This window comes from Condylostylus longicornis, unplaced genomic scaffold, assembly GCF_029603195.1.
Source record: "Condylostylus longicornis isolate FDR11 unplaced genomic scaffold, ASM2960319v2 ptg000006l, whole genome shotgun sequence".
Taxonomy (NCBI): domain Eukaryota; kingdom Metazoa; phylum Arthropoda; class Insecta; order Diptera; family Dolichopodidae; genus Condylostylus; species Condylostylus longicornis.
Window position 1 is genome coordinate 2,150,565 of NW_026577975.1, and position 15,107 is coordinate 2,165,671.

A 15,107-nucleotide genomic window follows, 5' to 3' on the forward strand; every position below is an offset into this window, starting at 1 on the left:
AATACGGTAGTAAACATTATTTAAATTGAGAATATTTTGATTTTTATAATTTAAAACCCTTACTGGTATCAGTATGAATAAAACTAAAACCAGAATTTTAAAATATTTCATAGGACGTTGAGTAAAAGGTTCAGGTAAAAATACATATTACCTTATATTTAAGTCAATGTTAAATTGTTTTGTTTTGTTTCTCTACAAAAAACAAAAACCTAAGAATTTACACACATGTTTACATAATATGTATATGTTTGTAGCATTGCAATTCAGGTATTATTGTGGCGTATAATGATAACTGTGGTAGATTCGTAGAATTTATATCATATCTGTCTCAGACTTAATTATCCATACAAAAGTACAAAAATAAAAATTACTTTGCTGTTTTTGTAATGAAATTTTCTAAAAAAATAATGTTAAAAAAGAGTGCCTACCAAATTAAAGATTTGACATCAACTTGATTCAATTTTGGTATAATCTACAATATTATTGATTTTGAATATAGTTTGCTTTTTTAGTGGGCGGCCATTGGTCAGTCTATAGGAACAAAATTACATTAGGGAATATTGCAAAAAAAAAATAATGCCCTCAGAAATGAATATAATTTTTTTTTAATAGAAGAACAAAAAATATTTTAATTGAAAACATTAGAACAACGATATATGACTAATTGCTTAATCATACATTATTTTTTTAATTAGTTTTATAATTTTGGTATGGAGTTCGTAAAAATTTGAAACAGTCATAATTACAATAATTTCTTTAATACATATTTATAATTATTTCTTTCGTACATATTTCGATTCTATGCATGTGGTCTCATTATACTTTGAATGAATCTTTTATGTGTAAACTACCTCGACATATTTTGTCATAAAGAATCATATATAAAGTTGGCAGACCTGAATGAAAACATATAAAAATGGTAGCACTGAAGCTTTAGTTTGACTTTGTTGACATTCGTGTCAGATAGAAGAAAGGGAAAATTATTAAAGATTATTTTTTTTTTTTACTTAATTTCTATTTAAAATTATACGTCTTAAAATATATTGGATTTGAAACTAAATAATATTAATAAATTTAAATAAAGAAATGTTTTGGCTTATAAAATATTACTTATTAAAAATTTATTAGGATGTTAAATAAAATTTTGCAGTGACTAGTGTTTGGAAAGAGTACTAATATAAATTACAAATGCTAAGGAAACAAACAGAAAAAGAATAAAATTTTAATGCTAGATATTTTGATAATTTTTAATAGTAAGTTAAAAGTGCTTAAACAGGATGCAGACAATGGATCAATTTTCACATGATTTAACATTGGCTCTAGAAGAAACGAGTAAAGGTGTCCTACGTGGTAGGTGGGGACCAAGAAGAAGAACTCGATCGACAGGAAATCTACGTAAGTAAATCAACCAATAATATTGATAATAAAATTTTTCAAAAAAGTATTTTATACTTTTGATAAGAGTTATAGTTGCCAAATATGCAAATTTGTGGGATAAAATTTTTGTTTTTTTTTATTAGTTTTATATAAATAGGTACATCTTATTAGTACAGGTTTGTTTTTAGTTTTAATGATGTGTTTTCTTATAAAAAGTTATTTTATTGGTCATTGTTGACTTAATATTTAAAATATATTTAAGCGTGTGCTCCGCAACCAACAGAAGATTCTTCAAGTAGTCCCACAGATGCTCAGAATGAAGTTGCGACCAATCAGAATATTGGCGATGGGCTCTTCTCTGTGCACAGCGACTCAGATGATCGTCATGACTTTCGTTCTGCTTTTCCAAAAGCCAGACATGTAAATGGCCTCTTCTAAATATTTGCATATTAAAATTACATTGAATAATTGTTTCTATTTCAGAATTTTGAATCTGATTCTTTAAATGAAAATTTTAGCCCCGCCAGGTTTGTTGGAAATAAAAAAAAAATTTTTTGATCAAATAGTACAACCAATTCATATTTTTTAAATTCAGGTTTTTTCGCCCTAATAAAATGAAAGAAAGAAGAAAACGAAAATTCAAAAGGATGGCTGTTGAATATGAAACAACTCCGTCAACACCTGGCCCAAAAACTGGAAATATATTGTCGGCAGATAATGTAGACACGCAAAATATCAACACACCTTCAAATAATACTAACGTACTGCCATCGTCAGCTAATTTAAGTTCGAACTCTTTTTTCCCAGTAACTGGAGCTGTAAAAAAACGTGTGCTAAAGCATTCTTCAATTGCACAAGAGAATTTCAGAACAAATTTATTCTTTTGTGGTAAACGTAAACGATCTCATAGGGATCACCGTTATCATGATCATCACGATTATTATGGGAAGCAACACTCATCAAGTGTTCCACGTCAAAGTCACATTTTTGCTCCCAAAAATTCATATCCAGAACATAAAGTAAGAACTCGCAGTTTTTCGTCAAATATAAAACCCAACTGCGAGAAAATTTTACCACTTCAAAAGGGTTTAATTACTAAAATAGAAAGAATGTCTGCAGCGCAACAGCAACAACACCCGCAACCAAATTTGAAATCGGATGGATTTAAATTTAAACCAATCATATCAACTTCAACTGCATCAAATATTTGTGCTAATAGTCCTTCATTAATTACGGAATCTCCTAGTATCTTTGAAACAAAAAATACCGCTGATATTATTACGTCATCAACTAATCAACCAACGCCATCCACGTTACCTAAAATTGCATCTCCTTTTAAGGCTGAAATTGGAATATCAACTAAAACAACAGTGCTTAGTCATATTCCGGAAAATATCACCATTAAAAATTCTGAAAATAATTCTGGTACTTTGAAAATAGAAACTTTAACAAGACCAACTATTTTAAATCCGATAACATCACTAAATCCAAAACCGAGTTCAGAATTACAATCTCATAAATCAAAACACAGCTCAGGTGAACGAAGAAGACGTCACAAAAATAATCGTTTGAAACGCGAACAAATTCGTGCTCAATTACAATTCGATGATCCACATTCAATGGAATGTGGTAATGATTTAAATGATTTTGTTAGCTCGAGCTCACTGAGTTCATCTGATTCTGAGGATGGGGAGACAAATGAATCTGATCGTGAGGGTGATGATGAGTTAACTGATTGGCCAGGGAATGAAGTAATGGTGAATTTCGCATCAAAAAATGATTTTAAGAGAAAATCAAATAAAAAACCTTTGCCATTGATAAAATCTTCAGATGATTATGCAGCTGGTGGTGACGATGATACTTTAATGAGTGGTGATGAAGTTTTATCTCCACCGGGCGGTGTTACTGGTACAAGTTTTTCTTCAGGAATACAAATTAAATCGTCAATGTTACAAAGTCAACCTATTGCAATTAATAGTGGAAATGCAATGAATTTTAATACAGCTATAGGAGTAGGAAGTTATGGATTTTATAGTGGGGGCAGCAATAGTTTTGGTTTAAGTGAAAATTTGAGTGAAGGTCAAAACGTTAATTCAAGTAGTTTTATCAATGCTAACGATGGATTGGGTGAAACAACAACTAACTTCAGATTTCCAATTAAACAAATTGAAAGCGAAATGTCAGGTGAAACTTCTAATCCTTTTTTAGCATCACCACCATTTCAATCAAACGAAATTAGAGAAATTCGTGCTGGTTGCAGGAGAATAAGAGAAGAGAGACCTGGATTTGTTGTTAGAACTAGTGTAAATGAACGATTAGCTAGATTTTTACAAGATGCACGACAAATATATATCAGATTACCAGATTTGGAAATACATGAACAAGAATCATTGACAAATTTAGCAAAGTTATACTCATTACAAATGACAAATGATAATGGATGTACTGTTTTAACCAAAACAAGGTAAATAATTTTTTGTTTTGTATAGTTTCAAAAATATTTACAAATATAAATTATTTTAACAGCAATACAACACAATCAGTTAAAATAGATCAGCCTAATTTTAGTCATAGGTTTTTATTTAGTGATTATAAACGTAGATGTTTTGATACAACTAATGTTCATAATTTTGAAGATACAAATGAAAGATTAACAGATTGTATTAATATCGAAAAATGTAAAGATAATTTTGATAATGGTTCACGAAATAATGAAGAAAATATTTTATGTAAAACTTTGGAATGTACAACATCTGCAACACAAAAGCCAGCAAATAGCCAACATATTATAAGTTAGCTATTTAATTTAGATCAAGAGTTATTAAACATTTAATTTTTTTTTTTTGTTCATATTAAGTTAATACAATAAATCAACAATCGTATAATGGATCTAAGTCATTGTACAATATTTTTTATTGTTTTTAATAATATTATTCTTTTTTTTTTAATATTATTATTATTATTTAATTAAAATAATTTAAATTTTAAATTTAGTTTTAATGCAGTTTTTTTTTGTTAATGAAATTCTTTCATTTTTAAACATAATCAGTAGTAGATAATTAATATGTAGTTTGAATTTTCAATACATATTTAATATTTTCATTAATTTAACAAATCATTCATATTTCTTTACAAATATTATTTTAAAAATTATTAATTTTTTTTTTATTTGCTTACCCGCTTCTTTTTTTAACCCAATTAATTTTATATGCCGTTTTTAATATTCTTTTTATAATTTTATATTATACGTATGTATTTAAACTTTTATTAAAATTTACTGAAAATTTATTTTGAAGTTTATTACAAATTTTTTCGAATAAGATTAAAACAAACTTATAACAATATTGTACAAAAAAAAGAATATGTGAAAATTAGTGGTATGCGCATATTTTATCATAAATTTTCTGAAAAGAAATTTAAATTAAAATACAGATTTTATTAAATAGAAAAAAAAAATGTACGATTTTATCTAATTATGAAATTATGAAACTAAATTAGAATTTTGTTTTTCTTTCTTTTTTTTTTATAAATTTATGTTTTTAGATATTTTTTAAAATTATATAATTATTATACACTATATTTTCCATAATTTCATTATTTAGATAAATTTTAATCGTATTTTAAATATAATGAATATATTTTTAATATTTTTGACAACAAAAGTTTATATAATATATAAGAATTGTATTATAAAAGAAAGTTATACATGAAAATATATAGAAAACATAATATTTTGATTATAAGAAAATGTTAAATAATAATATGAATGTGTATTGAAAAAAAAAAAAAAAGAAAAAATTATATGATAGAGAGTTTGAGCGATTTAATGAAAAGATGTTTTTAAGATGCAATAAATATAAGTAATATTATTTGTGAGAAATTTTATTCTTTTTATGATTCTAGATAAATTAAAATTTTTTAAAAATCAGTCGCACTATTAAAATTTCAATAATATGTGAGCATATTGACAATTATAAAGCCGTAACGTAAATAAAATCGTAAACGTAACTTAAGAATTGATGTCTATGAAAACTTACATTATTTAAAGCAGAAATAAAGGCGCAGCATGAATAAAAATACTAAATGTCACGTAACAATATTGATGTTACTAAAAACTTATGTTTATTAATGTTGACATATAAATTGCTGTTATACCACATTAATTATAAAATTCAGCAATTGCACCTTATAAGTTGAATGGCGTGTTTACAGAATATTTCTGAAATTTGGATGTCGGACGGTTTTAAATATAAATTTGGTAAGGAAACTAATATTTATATACATATATATTCAAAATATGAAGTATATGAGGTTCGTTTGCCTATAATGGTACTGGCTTATAAAAAGATTGATTTATAGGTTTTATAATGATACTAGCTTATTAAAAACTCTTTATTTTTTATAATTAATTGAAAAAGCTGAAAATATCAAAATGAACTTTTCATTTTATTTTGATAAAGTGTATTATTATTACACAAGACCGTAACTATAAGAAAAGATAAATAGCAATGAGAAAAATGTCGACTGCACAATATTATCTTCTTGTTTTGAATATTAAATCGAATAATTTGGATAAAAATTTGCAAATATGTATTCATATATATATAGAGAAAAATCAAATCTTGTTAGTGGTTTTTGATAAAATTTTATATAAATAGCAATATTTTTTTAAATTATAACGAAATATCGCTAATATTCTGCAATCTGGAATACGTCTTTTGTTATACAATTGAAAATTTATTTTATTAACTAGGCATTTTTTAGATTTATATTGATTAAATTTTGAACTGAGTAATCGAAAATATTTTTAACGTAAATATTCAACAAAATTTTTCTAATTTAAATATTATAATTAAGTGGAAAGGACAAGTCTGATTTTGATTCCATTAAGAACACATTGAAAACTAAAATAGATTCTTTTTAACCACCTTAAGAATTTGTAAAGAACGATGTTAATATCTATTAATTTTTTCTATTAGAAATTATAAATCAATTAAAAAAATGGTTAAAGAAAAGGACAAAAAAAAAATTAAATATATTAAATTGTTTTCAAAATCATATTTTTTATTTTCAAAATATTTGTATTTTATTGAAGTAGCAGCTTTTACCTAAGTTATATTAGGAAAACAAAAATTAATTTAATTGAGTTTAAAACGAGGTTTTTAATTGCATATTTAAAAATTTTTTATTTCTACATTAATTGTCTCGATTGCTAAAAATTATTCAAATCGTGTTTAAATATTTTAATTTGAGAACAAAAAATAAAATAAAATTTTTATATTATTATAAATAATACTATATTTACAATTTTCATAGTTTTTCTTCTAAATACATAATTAATTTTTATTTGATTTTGGATTACTGAAAAAATGTTTCGAACAATATCCTTAAAAATACAGAAATAAATAATTTAAAATTTCAAAATAAAATTTAAAAATATTTTTTTTTTTTTATATCTTAATTATTATTTTATTTAATTTTTGTTTTTTATTTTTTATTTTAACTTAAATTTAAAATATATTTTAATATACATTTTTAATTCTAATTATTTCTATTTATTGCATAATATGGCAAAAAAAAAATTATGATTTCTTAGTGATATTATTTTCTTAAATATATTTGGTGTTCATTAAAATTTAATTTTGGTCATAAATAATTATGTGTTTAAAAAAAAAAAATATGTTTTATAGCTTAATTCTTAAAATTTATAGTAATTCTTAAATATTTTATATAAAGTAGTATAATTGTTAAATGCGTTTTTTAATCAATTTTTTAATGAAAATTTAAAAATATATTAAAATTGATAAAATTTTTATTTACATTGAATTGAATTTGATTTTAATATTATGAATGATATGTGTGATGCTCACATACTTAGATTTCTTATTAGTTATTATTAAATAATTAACAGTGTAGCTGCCAATCAGATTCAACTTCATTATTATATTTAACAAATAAAATCCACTGAGTTATTAAAAATGATATGATTTTTTTCTTCATTTGAAAATTAAATGCAATTTCCGCGTTTAAATTTAATTTTATATTTTTTAATTTATAAATTAATATAATCTAATTTTAATGAAATTTTGTATACTCTAAAAAAAAAAAGAAAAGATTTAACTACAAATCTATAGAATTAAATTAATTTAAACTATAATTCTTTGAGAATTTTTTTTGGTCAATAATTTATTATATCTACATTTATACTGCAATTATATATGTACGTATAGTATTTGTTTTTAAATATATATTTAAGAAAATAATTATATTAAAATCTCACACTATCATTTTCATAAATTCTATTTTGAAAATTTCTATTTTGAGTTTCTAATGGTATTAGATTTTCATCAGTATTTTGTTTATTATCATTTTTAATTTTATTATCATTATTAGCTTCTTTTATTATTTTATTATTGTTATCTGGAATGTCGTTTAAATTGTTCGTTAGTAATTGCTTTGATGTTTTCTCGTTTGGGGATATTGTTGTCATTTTCATAGAAGTAGGTTCTACCGTCGATGATATTTGGGAGATTGCAGCTGATTCGTCCTCTTCGATTATTACGTCCCCCTCGTCCAATGTGATGCGAATACCTGGACGCTGAATAGCGTGGCGAGGGATATATTGTTGCCGTTGTAATGGGAGGTTTGTAACGATAGCCTGGATTTCTGATTGTGGTTGTTGATATTGTCTTTGTTGGGGTTCTAAAACATTTTCCGTTGATGTTGTTATAATCGGTTTTTGAGGTGGAATTTCCAATTGCGCTGATATTTTTTGTTGCTGTTGTTGTTGTTGCTGTTGAGAAATTTTCGGTTTGTTTATTGGACTGTATATCGGTATCTCGGTTTGATTGTTCGTTGTTAAATTGTTGTTGTTTAATACATTGGATTGGAGAGGGTGATTTATTATCGTATCGGTTAACGGCTGTTGGGAATTGTGTGAAATATTGTTCATATTTTCTATTGTATAATTGTTGTTCTCTGGGGTTCTCGTGTTCATTAACCAATTCAATCTGTTGTTTTGTCGGATATTGGTGTAATGTAGCTGACCAATTTGGTTTGATTCCCCATTTCGATTGGAGAGTATAGAATTTTGTGATTGGAATTGAGTTTGATCCATCTTGTTTGGATTTGTCACAGTTGTATTGTTCAGTGATGTATTGATTGGGTGAATATGATTGTTGTTGTTGTAATGTTGTTGGGACTTTAAATTCGTATGTATAAGTTCCACCGTATTTGATGTTGGGTTTTGTTGATGTTGCTGTAATTGGTTGCTGTGACTGATACTGCTTATACTGTTTGGATCTGCAAGGGAAACCTGTGATACCATTGTACGGCTGTGATTGTCGAATTTGAACCCGATGTCTTTCCATTTCTCTAAAACGAAATTTTTGTCTAAGTGAATCATAATTGCTTTGGTGTGCCATATCATATCAATTGCAACATTTTTATTTTATTTCATTTCAATTAAATTGAATTTGAATTTTCTTTGAAATTAAAATCACATGCATCATTTTTAAAAAGTTGTAAGATTTTGTTAAAATTATTTCAATAATCGCATAATAAAAGCGGCTTGTAAAGGAAAAAGCATGCTTTCTAATAGCTTTTATACATAATACTTATGCGTTATCGTGCAAAATATATTTTAAGTATCTGCAGAGAGAAAAAAAAACTTGATAATATTGGAATTCTTTTAACAAAATGGGAAATTGATTTGAAATCGCAGTACAATTTTACAAAAAAAAAAATTCTTTAAGATCGTGCATTTCATTGTCTAAAAATCCAAATAAGAATTCTAAATAAGAAAAAAAACATAAAATAACATGCTTATAATTAAAGTTCTAAATTTTCAAGCAATTCTGAATAAAATGCACACACATGCGATTTCAATAAATATGTAATTAAAAAACAAAATTTTAATATTAATATTTTTTTTTACCTCCATTACTACTTCCACCATTGAATGGTAACAGTCTTGTTGGTTTACAAGTTAAAACAGTCTTATACGCTTGCCTATATTGTTTATTCATTATTACATAAATAATTGGATTAATGCAAGCTGATAAATATAACATAATATAACCAAATATATGAAAACCTGGCCAATGTACATCACGATCCAAAACTTTAACAATTGTAATTGGTAAATAACATGCAACGAATGATAAAAATATTGCTAAAACCATTTTTGTTATTCTCCATTCATTACGTTTAGCTCGCGCATCACGATGATCTTTTATTCTGAGAGCTTTTTGTTTATTTTCTGTACCAGTACCATTACCGCCACCAGCACCGCCGCTTGTATTTTCAAATGAACTTGATGATACTTGTGAAGCTCTAACTGCAGCTGAACTTGTTCCAGCTCTATTAATTGTTGTACTACTTGGCATTTGTCTCATATTGTTTGGTATTGAATTTTGTTTATGTGCATGTTTTCTCATTCGAACTTCTGATTCATGAACTACCCAAAATATTTTTGCATAACATGCTACAATTATAATACAAGGTGTTACAAATGCAATTGCAAATAAAGCTGTTTTACTGCTTCGACCAAAACGATCTTGTAATATAGAACAAGTTCCAAGTTTTTCATCATAACCAAATTTACCCCATACACTTAATAAAGTTGGTAATTGCATTCCATATGAAAAAACCCAACAAAATACTATCATAGCACCAATCCAATGTCTTTTATAAATTTTTGCATATGATGTATGATGTGCTATCATAATATATCTAAAAATTAAATAAATAATTTAAATTTAAAATAATTATAATTATAAATTTTTTTTAAATTGTTGAATATTTTGTTCTTACCTATTAATTGTAATCATAGCTATACAAAGTAAAGAAACTCCAATATTTCCATATTGTATAAATGGTATAAGTTTACATAAGAAATCTCCATGTGTCCATGTACCCTCTATAAATCTAAATGCATTAAATGGTAATACTGCTGCACAAAAAATACAATCAGCTATGCATAAACTAAAATTAAAAAAAGAAAGATTATAAACTATAATATTATTATAAAATTTAAAAAATACTCACCTAATTATAAATGCCGCAGCAACATTTCTCACTTTAGGGCATTTAAGTAAAGCTACTGTTGTTAAAATATTTCCAAAAATACCTACTATCATAATAATTATTGTGAGTACAGCAGCAAATGTTAGTTGAGAACGTGAAAATCTGAAATTTTTTTTTTTTAAATTTACAATTATTTTAAAAATTGGAAATTGGAAAGTACATATGTGAAATTTAAGGGTTTTGATTTATAATAGGGTAAAAAATTTGTAATATGCTTTAATATTACTGAATGTCTGTTCTATTTGAATAGCCTATAGCTGTTAGCTTAACTATTGTGATCTGCTATTGTGTAACTAATTATAATACGTATACAAAATTCAGGCTTCTGCCTTTTACTGTACATTTTCTTTACATTCTTTCAAATATAACCATGGAAAATATTTAAAAATGCAATTAAAAAAATTATTTTAATTATTTAATTATCAAATAATTATTAAGCGGTAACTCAGTAGGTATTCTGCATATGACTCGTTTCTATTCCTTCTACGTCATACATCTGTTCGCGGTAGTATAAAAAAATTTTGGTATTTCTTTAAATTTGTATAATACTAGTACAAATTTTAAATAAATTATAAAATTTAATCAGACTTAATGCTACATATATACATACAGACAATTGGACATTTTCAAATTTTCATTTATTATTCGTTTGGTATTTGAAAATCAATTTTAAAAATAAAATTCTAAAAATCAAGGTAACGCAATATTTAAAATACACTAATTTTTTCATATATTAGCCATGATTAATAAAATCTGTGTCAGGAAATTAGTTTCCACACCCTATAATTATATTGTAAACTTTTACATAACAATCGTAATAATAAAAATAACAAAAAACTAAATTAAAATAAAAATTCTTAAATTGGAACAAAAATTAAATTTATTTTGCATTATTTATGTAACCTAAAAAATAAAAGGTATGAATTAAATAGAATTGTAAATTTGAGTTCATCTCCAAATCATTGCACAGGTGGTATTTGTTCTACATTTATATACATATACAATATCTAATATAGCCTTTCCCAATATTTTTTAATTAATTTCAATTTAATACTTTAAATTTGATTTGAAATGAAAATATCATACTATTCATGTAATATGTTCGATATGTAGGTCGAACTAGGTCAAATAACAATTCATTTACAATTTTTTTTTTACTACTATCATAGTTAAAATTTCTTATAAAATATGTATGTACTTATTTAATTGTTGGTTTTTTCATAATATTGCCATACATAAACATTTGTTATATACATATTTGCGACCAGAATATAATCTTATGGCCACCTTACGAGTATGAATTTTCTTTATTTGTAACAAGGGAGGTGGTTACTTTAAACGAAAATTACTTGGTTTGAAGTTTTTTTAAAAATTGATGAATAAAAATTTTTTTTCTAACAAAAATGATATAGTCGAATTAAAATATAGAATTTTCTTAAATAGGAATTCTTTCGCTAAATATATTAAAGGTTCTAGTTTTAGAATAATTCTGAAATCTAGTCAGCTAGAATTATTCTAAAACAAATAAAATAATTAGTTTTAGAATAATTCTCAAATCTAGACAAAATCATTCTACAACAAATAAAATAGTTAGTTTTAGAATAATTCTCAAAACTTGACAGTTAGAATTATTCTAAAATTAATTATTTTATTTGTTTTAGAATAATTCTAACTCTATAAAAGTATTAAGTTTAGAATAATTCTAACTGTAGCATGTTCGGAAATTGCACGAGACAATATTAGTACATTATAGATCATTCGGAAATAACTCGCTGTAAGCCCGTTCGAAATGTTATTATTCATTCTGTAATAAAGAAATGTTTGGAATTTAAGAAGCGAAAAAATCCAGTTTAAATTTAAAATTTTTAATTTTTATAACAATATCATTTATGTTATTTTCCAATTTAGACTTTCAGAATTTTGTCAATTTTGTAAACATAACAAAGTTAACACAATTAAATTTTTTTTAGTTTTGGAAATTTTAAAACTATTTTTTGAGGTGTTCCTTTTATAAATATTCTTCAATTAAAATTATGAGAGAGTGACAAGTGCAACAATAAAAATTACTTAAAAAATTCGAAGAAAATATTATTAAATTTTTTACATATAAATAATTAACTATAATACAAGCCTGGGGTAAAGAACAAAAATACATATACATATTATAGATAAATCTTCAATAATATACAAATTTTTTTTTCATTATATTTTTGTTTTTTTTTTATAATTTATCTAATAAAATATAAATAATATGTAAAAAGAAATAGGGGAATGAAATGTGTATAAACAAATCAATTCCGTTTTTTAAAGTGTTTTATTCGTCACCCTATGAATTCGGATACACTCTTTTTTTTTTTAAGTTTTAGTTTTATATTATTATTTCCGGTTTATTTTCAGAACTGACTAAAATGACAAAAACAAAAACAAACTAAATTATTGCTTTTTTGTTTTAAATAATTTTTAGCCATTCATTTTAAATATTTTAGTTTTTATAAAAGAAATATTAAAGCATATAATATAGTATATTTATTTATATTATAATATAGTATAATAATATTTGTAGTGTTATACAAATAGGGGTATAAAATACTATATTGGCTTTAATATAATATATTTTATGCACGTTCATTTTTTTTTTGGTTGTAACCTGTACTCAATATTTACGTAGGTACGAATTTAACGAAAATTTAAAATATTATAAACAAATTGTAAGTTTTCCGCATAATATTTAAATTTACTTAAATGTACATATGTATGTGTACATGTATATGTGGGTATATATGTATATAAATTATTAATATATGTTATATATGAGCGTATTTAATTTTGTTATTCATGAAAATATGGTTTCAATGTCACAATATTTTTGTTATAAATTGCAATTATCCAAAAAAAAATATATTCAGTATTTATGTATGTATAACACATATGTATGTATAACACATATGTATGTGGTTTGTGTATAAACAAAATTTAAATATTGTTGATAGTTTCAAATTTCATTCTAAAAAACACTATATAGAATAATTTTTGTGCGTAGCATCTAAATTCTAAATTTTAAAATTGTATATATAAGGTGTTCCTCTAATTGGTTTGTATGTCTGTATTGTATATCATATGATATTAGAACGCTTTTTGGTAATTGTTTTATAAGAATATTGTGTTTTCAGTTTGTTTGATATGTTTAAAAGACGTACTAGGAAACTGTAATAAAGCAGTTTAGTTAAAAAATTGTGTTTAAGATTTTTGAGATCTTATTGCCCCGTACGTTTGAGGAAATCGAGTTAGACTCTAATTTGAAGAAATTTGTTGTACGAATTTCGGGCATTAGAAGTGCATCAGAATAGTGTTATATTTAGAAAGTTTTTATAAGTGTTCGTATTAGAATACTTTTTGGGTGTTAGAACAGTTCTGATTTGTAATATAAAATTAATAATTTTTTGTAGGCAGAAAAATTTAGGTTCGAATTTCATTTTCGAAGAAAGCTTATTAAACCAGTTTTGTATTGCTATAATTAACGAGTTTTGCTTTTGTGCGAATTGCTTACTTACGATTAGAAAAGGTGTTATTCTACTTTTTTTTTTAGACCTATTTAAAATTAAAGCATGTATTACAAAAAATCCTCTATAAGAAAAAAAAATATCTAATGTCTAAGAAATAAAATAGTTTTAATGATACAGCTTGTAGATTAACAAAATAATCTTTAGATAAAAAAAAAATTAACTTCATACATACCGACTAATTTCATCACCAATATCTACATCTGTTTTAAAAATACTATTAGAGTCATCACCACTATTTGAATCTTTTGAATTTTCTGTAGCTAAAACAAGTTGATTGGCAATTGTTGCCAAAGTAGTAGTTACTATTTGATCCGCCATAATATTATCAAAAAAAAAAAAAATTTTTTTTTCCTGTGTTCTGTAAAATAGAAAATGAAAAAAACATTATTAAATAATAATTTTTTATTGAATATTTTTAATATTTTTGGGCTATATTAAATAATTTTCTAATTTCTAAAATTTTTGCACATTTTACATGCTTATTATATAATATTTGTTTAGCTTAGGTTCCGAGAGAGCAATTTTGACATATTTCAATATTGTTTTAACACTTCTAACGCATATATGTAGCAATTTTGTAGTATTATGGAATTAGTTTAAAAGGGTTCACAGTATGTACATAAATTTGATTTGGGTAATAACATGACATTCGCCATATGTTCCATAATTCCATATTTCAGTTCGTGTTTAATAATTTTATGATTGTGTTCTAATTATGTTTAGGCATTTTATTTCTTACATGGAAAAATGAAATTTAATGCGGAAAAATTTTTGAAAATTAAATAAAAAATTTAATTGCATATTTTGTTGTTACACAATCGCACGAAATCGATTGTCGGCATGACATAAAAAATATGACACATTTGTCTTCTCTTTATGTTATATTTGATTTCAAAGTTGTCTCTTTTGATTCTTTTATGTATATTACTAGTATAACTTGTTATATATACAAATATGAATGGTAAACGAGCTTATTTGGCAAATTCATTGAGCAACCGGTGAAATTCTTAAATTTGCAGGTTGTTTTACATTTTTTAACATGAATTAAAACAGTCAGTTCGATTTATACTTTGATGTCAA

The 15,107-nt window shown here is 24.5% G+C and overlaps 2 protein-coding genes across 2 annotated transcripts; one reads left to right on the top strand and one right to left on the bottom strand.

Annotated features, from left to right (window-relative positions):
* The first annotated feature begins 1,138 nt into the window (after nt 1-1,138).
* On the top strand, nt 1,139-4,756 carry LOC129617815 (uncharacterized). The gene is made up of 5 exons (XM_055532872.1): nt 1,139-1,395; nt 1,640-1,797; nt 1,861-1,904; nt 1,973-3,841; nt 3,904-4,756. The coding sequence occupies exons 1-5, from the start codon at nt 1,278-1,280 to the stop codon at nt 4,172-4,174; spliced, it is 2,460 nt and encodes an 819-aa protein (XP_055388847.1). The 5' UTR covers nt 1,139-1,277; the 3' UTR covers nt 4,175-4,756.
* Nucleotides 4,757-7,018: 2,262 nt separating this feature from the next.
* On the bottom strand, nt 7,019-14,353 carry LOC129617723 (uncharacterized). The gene is made up of 5 exons (XM_055532828.1): nt 14,200-14,353; nt 10,426-10,566; nt 10,192-10,362; nt 9,314-10,110; nt 7,019-8,751 (listed from the first exon to the last, which is right to left on the bottom strand). The coding sequence occupies exons 1-5, from the start codon at nt 14,343-14,345 to the stop codon at nt 7,646-7,648; spliced, it is 2,361 nt and encodes a 786-aa protein (XP_055388803.1). The 5' UTR covers nt 14,346-14,353; the 3' UTR covers nt 7,019-7,645.
* Nucleotides 14,354-15,107: the final 754 nt, after the last annotated feature.

What these genes read in the sequence shown, in the direction of transcription:
- LOC129617815 (XM_055532872.1), top strand. Translation starts at nt 1,278, where the DNA reads ATGCAGACAATGGATCAATTTTCACATGATTTAACATTGGCTCTAGAA. An exon ending in TCGATCGACAGGAAATCTAC is followed by an intron (nt 1,396 to 1,639) that starts GTAAGTAAATCA and finishes AATATATTTAAG; the next exon opens with CGTGTGCTCCGCAACCAACA. An exon ending in CTTTTCCAAAAGCCAGACAT is followed by an intron (nt 1,798 to 1,860) that starts GTAAATGGCCTC and finishes TTTCTATTTCAG; the next exon opens with AATTTTGAATCTGATTCTTT.
- LOC129617723 (XM_055532828.1), bottom strand. Translation starts at nt 14,345, where the DNA reads ATGGCGGATCAAATAGTAACTACTACTTTGGCAACAATTGCCAATCAA. An exon ending in ATTGGTGATGAAATTAGTCG is followed by an intron (nt 10,567 to 14,199) that starts GTATGTATGAAG and finishes AAAAAATTTCAG; the next exon opens with ATTTTCACGTTCTCAACTAA. An exon ending in GCTGCGGCATTTATAATTAG is followed by an intron (nt 10,363 to 10,425) that starts GTGAGTATTTTT and finishes TTTTAATTTTAG; the next exon opens with TTTATGCATAGCTGATTGTA.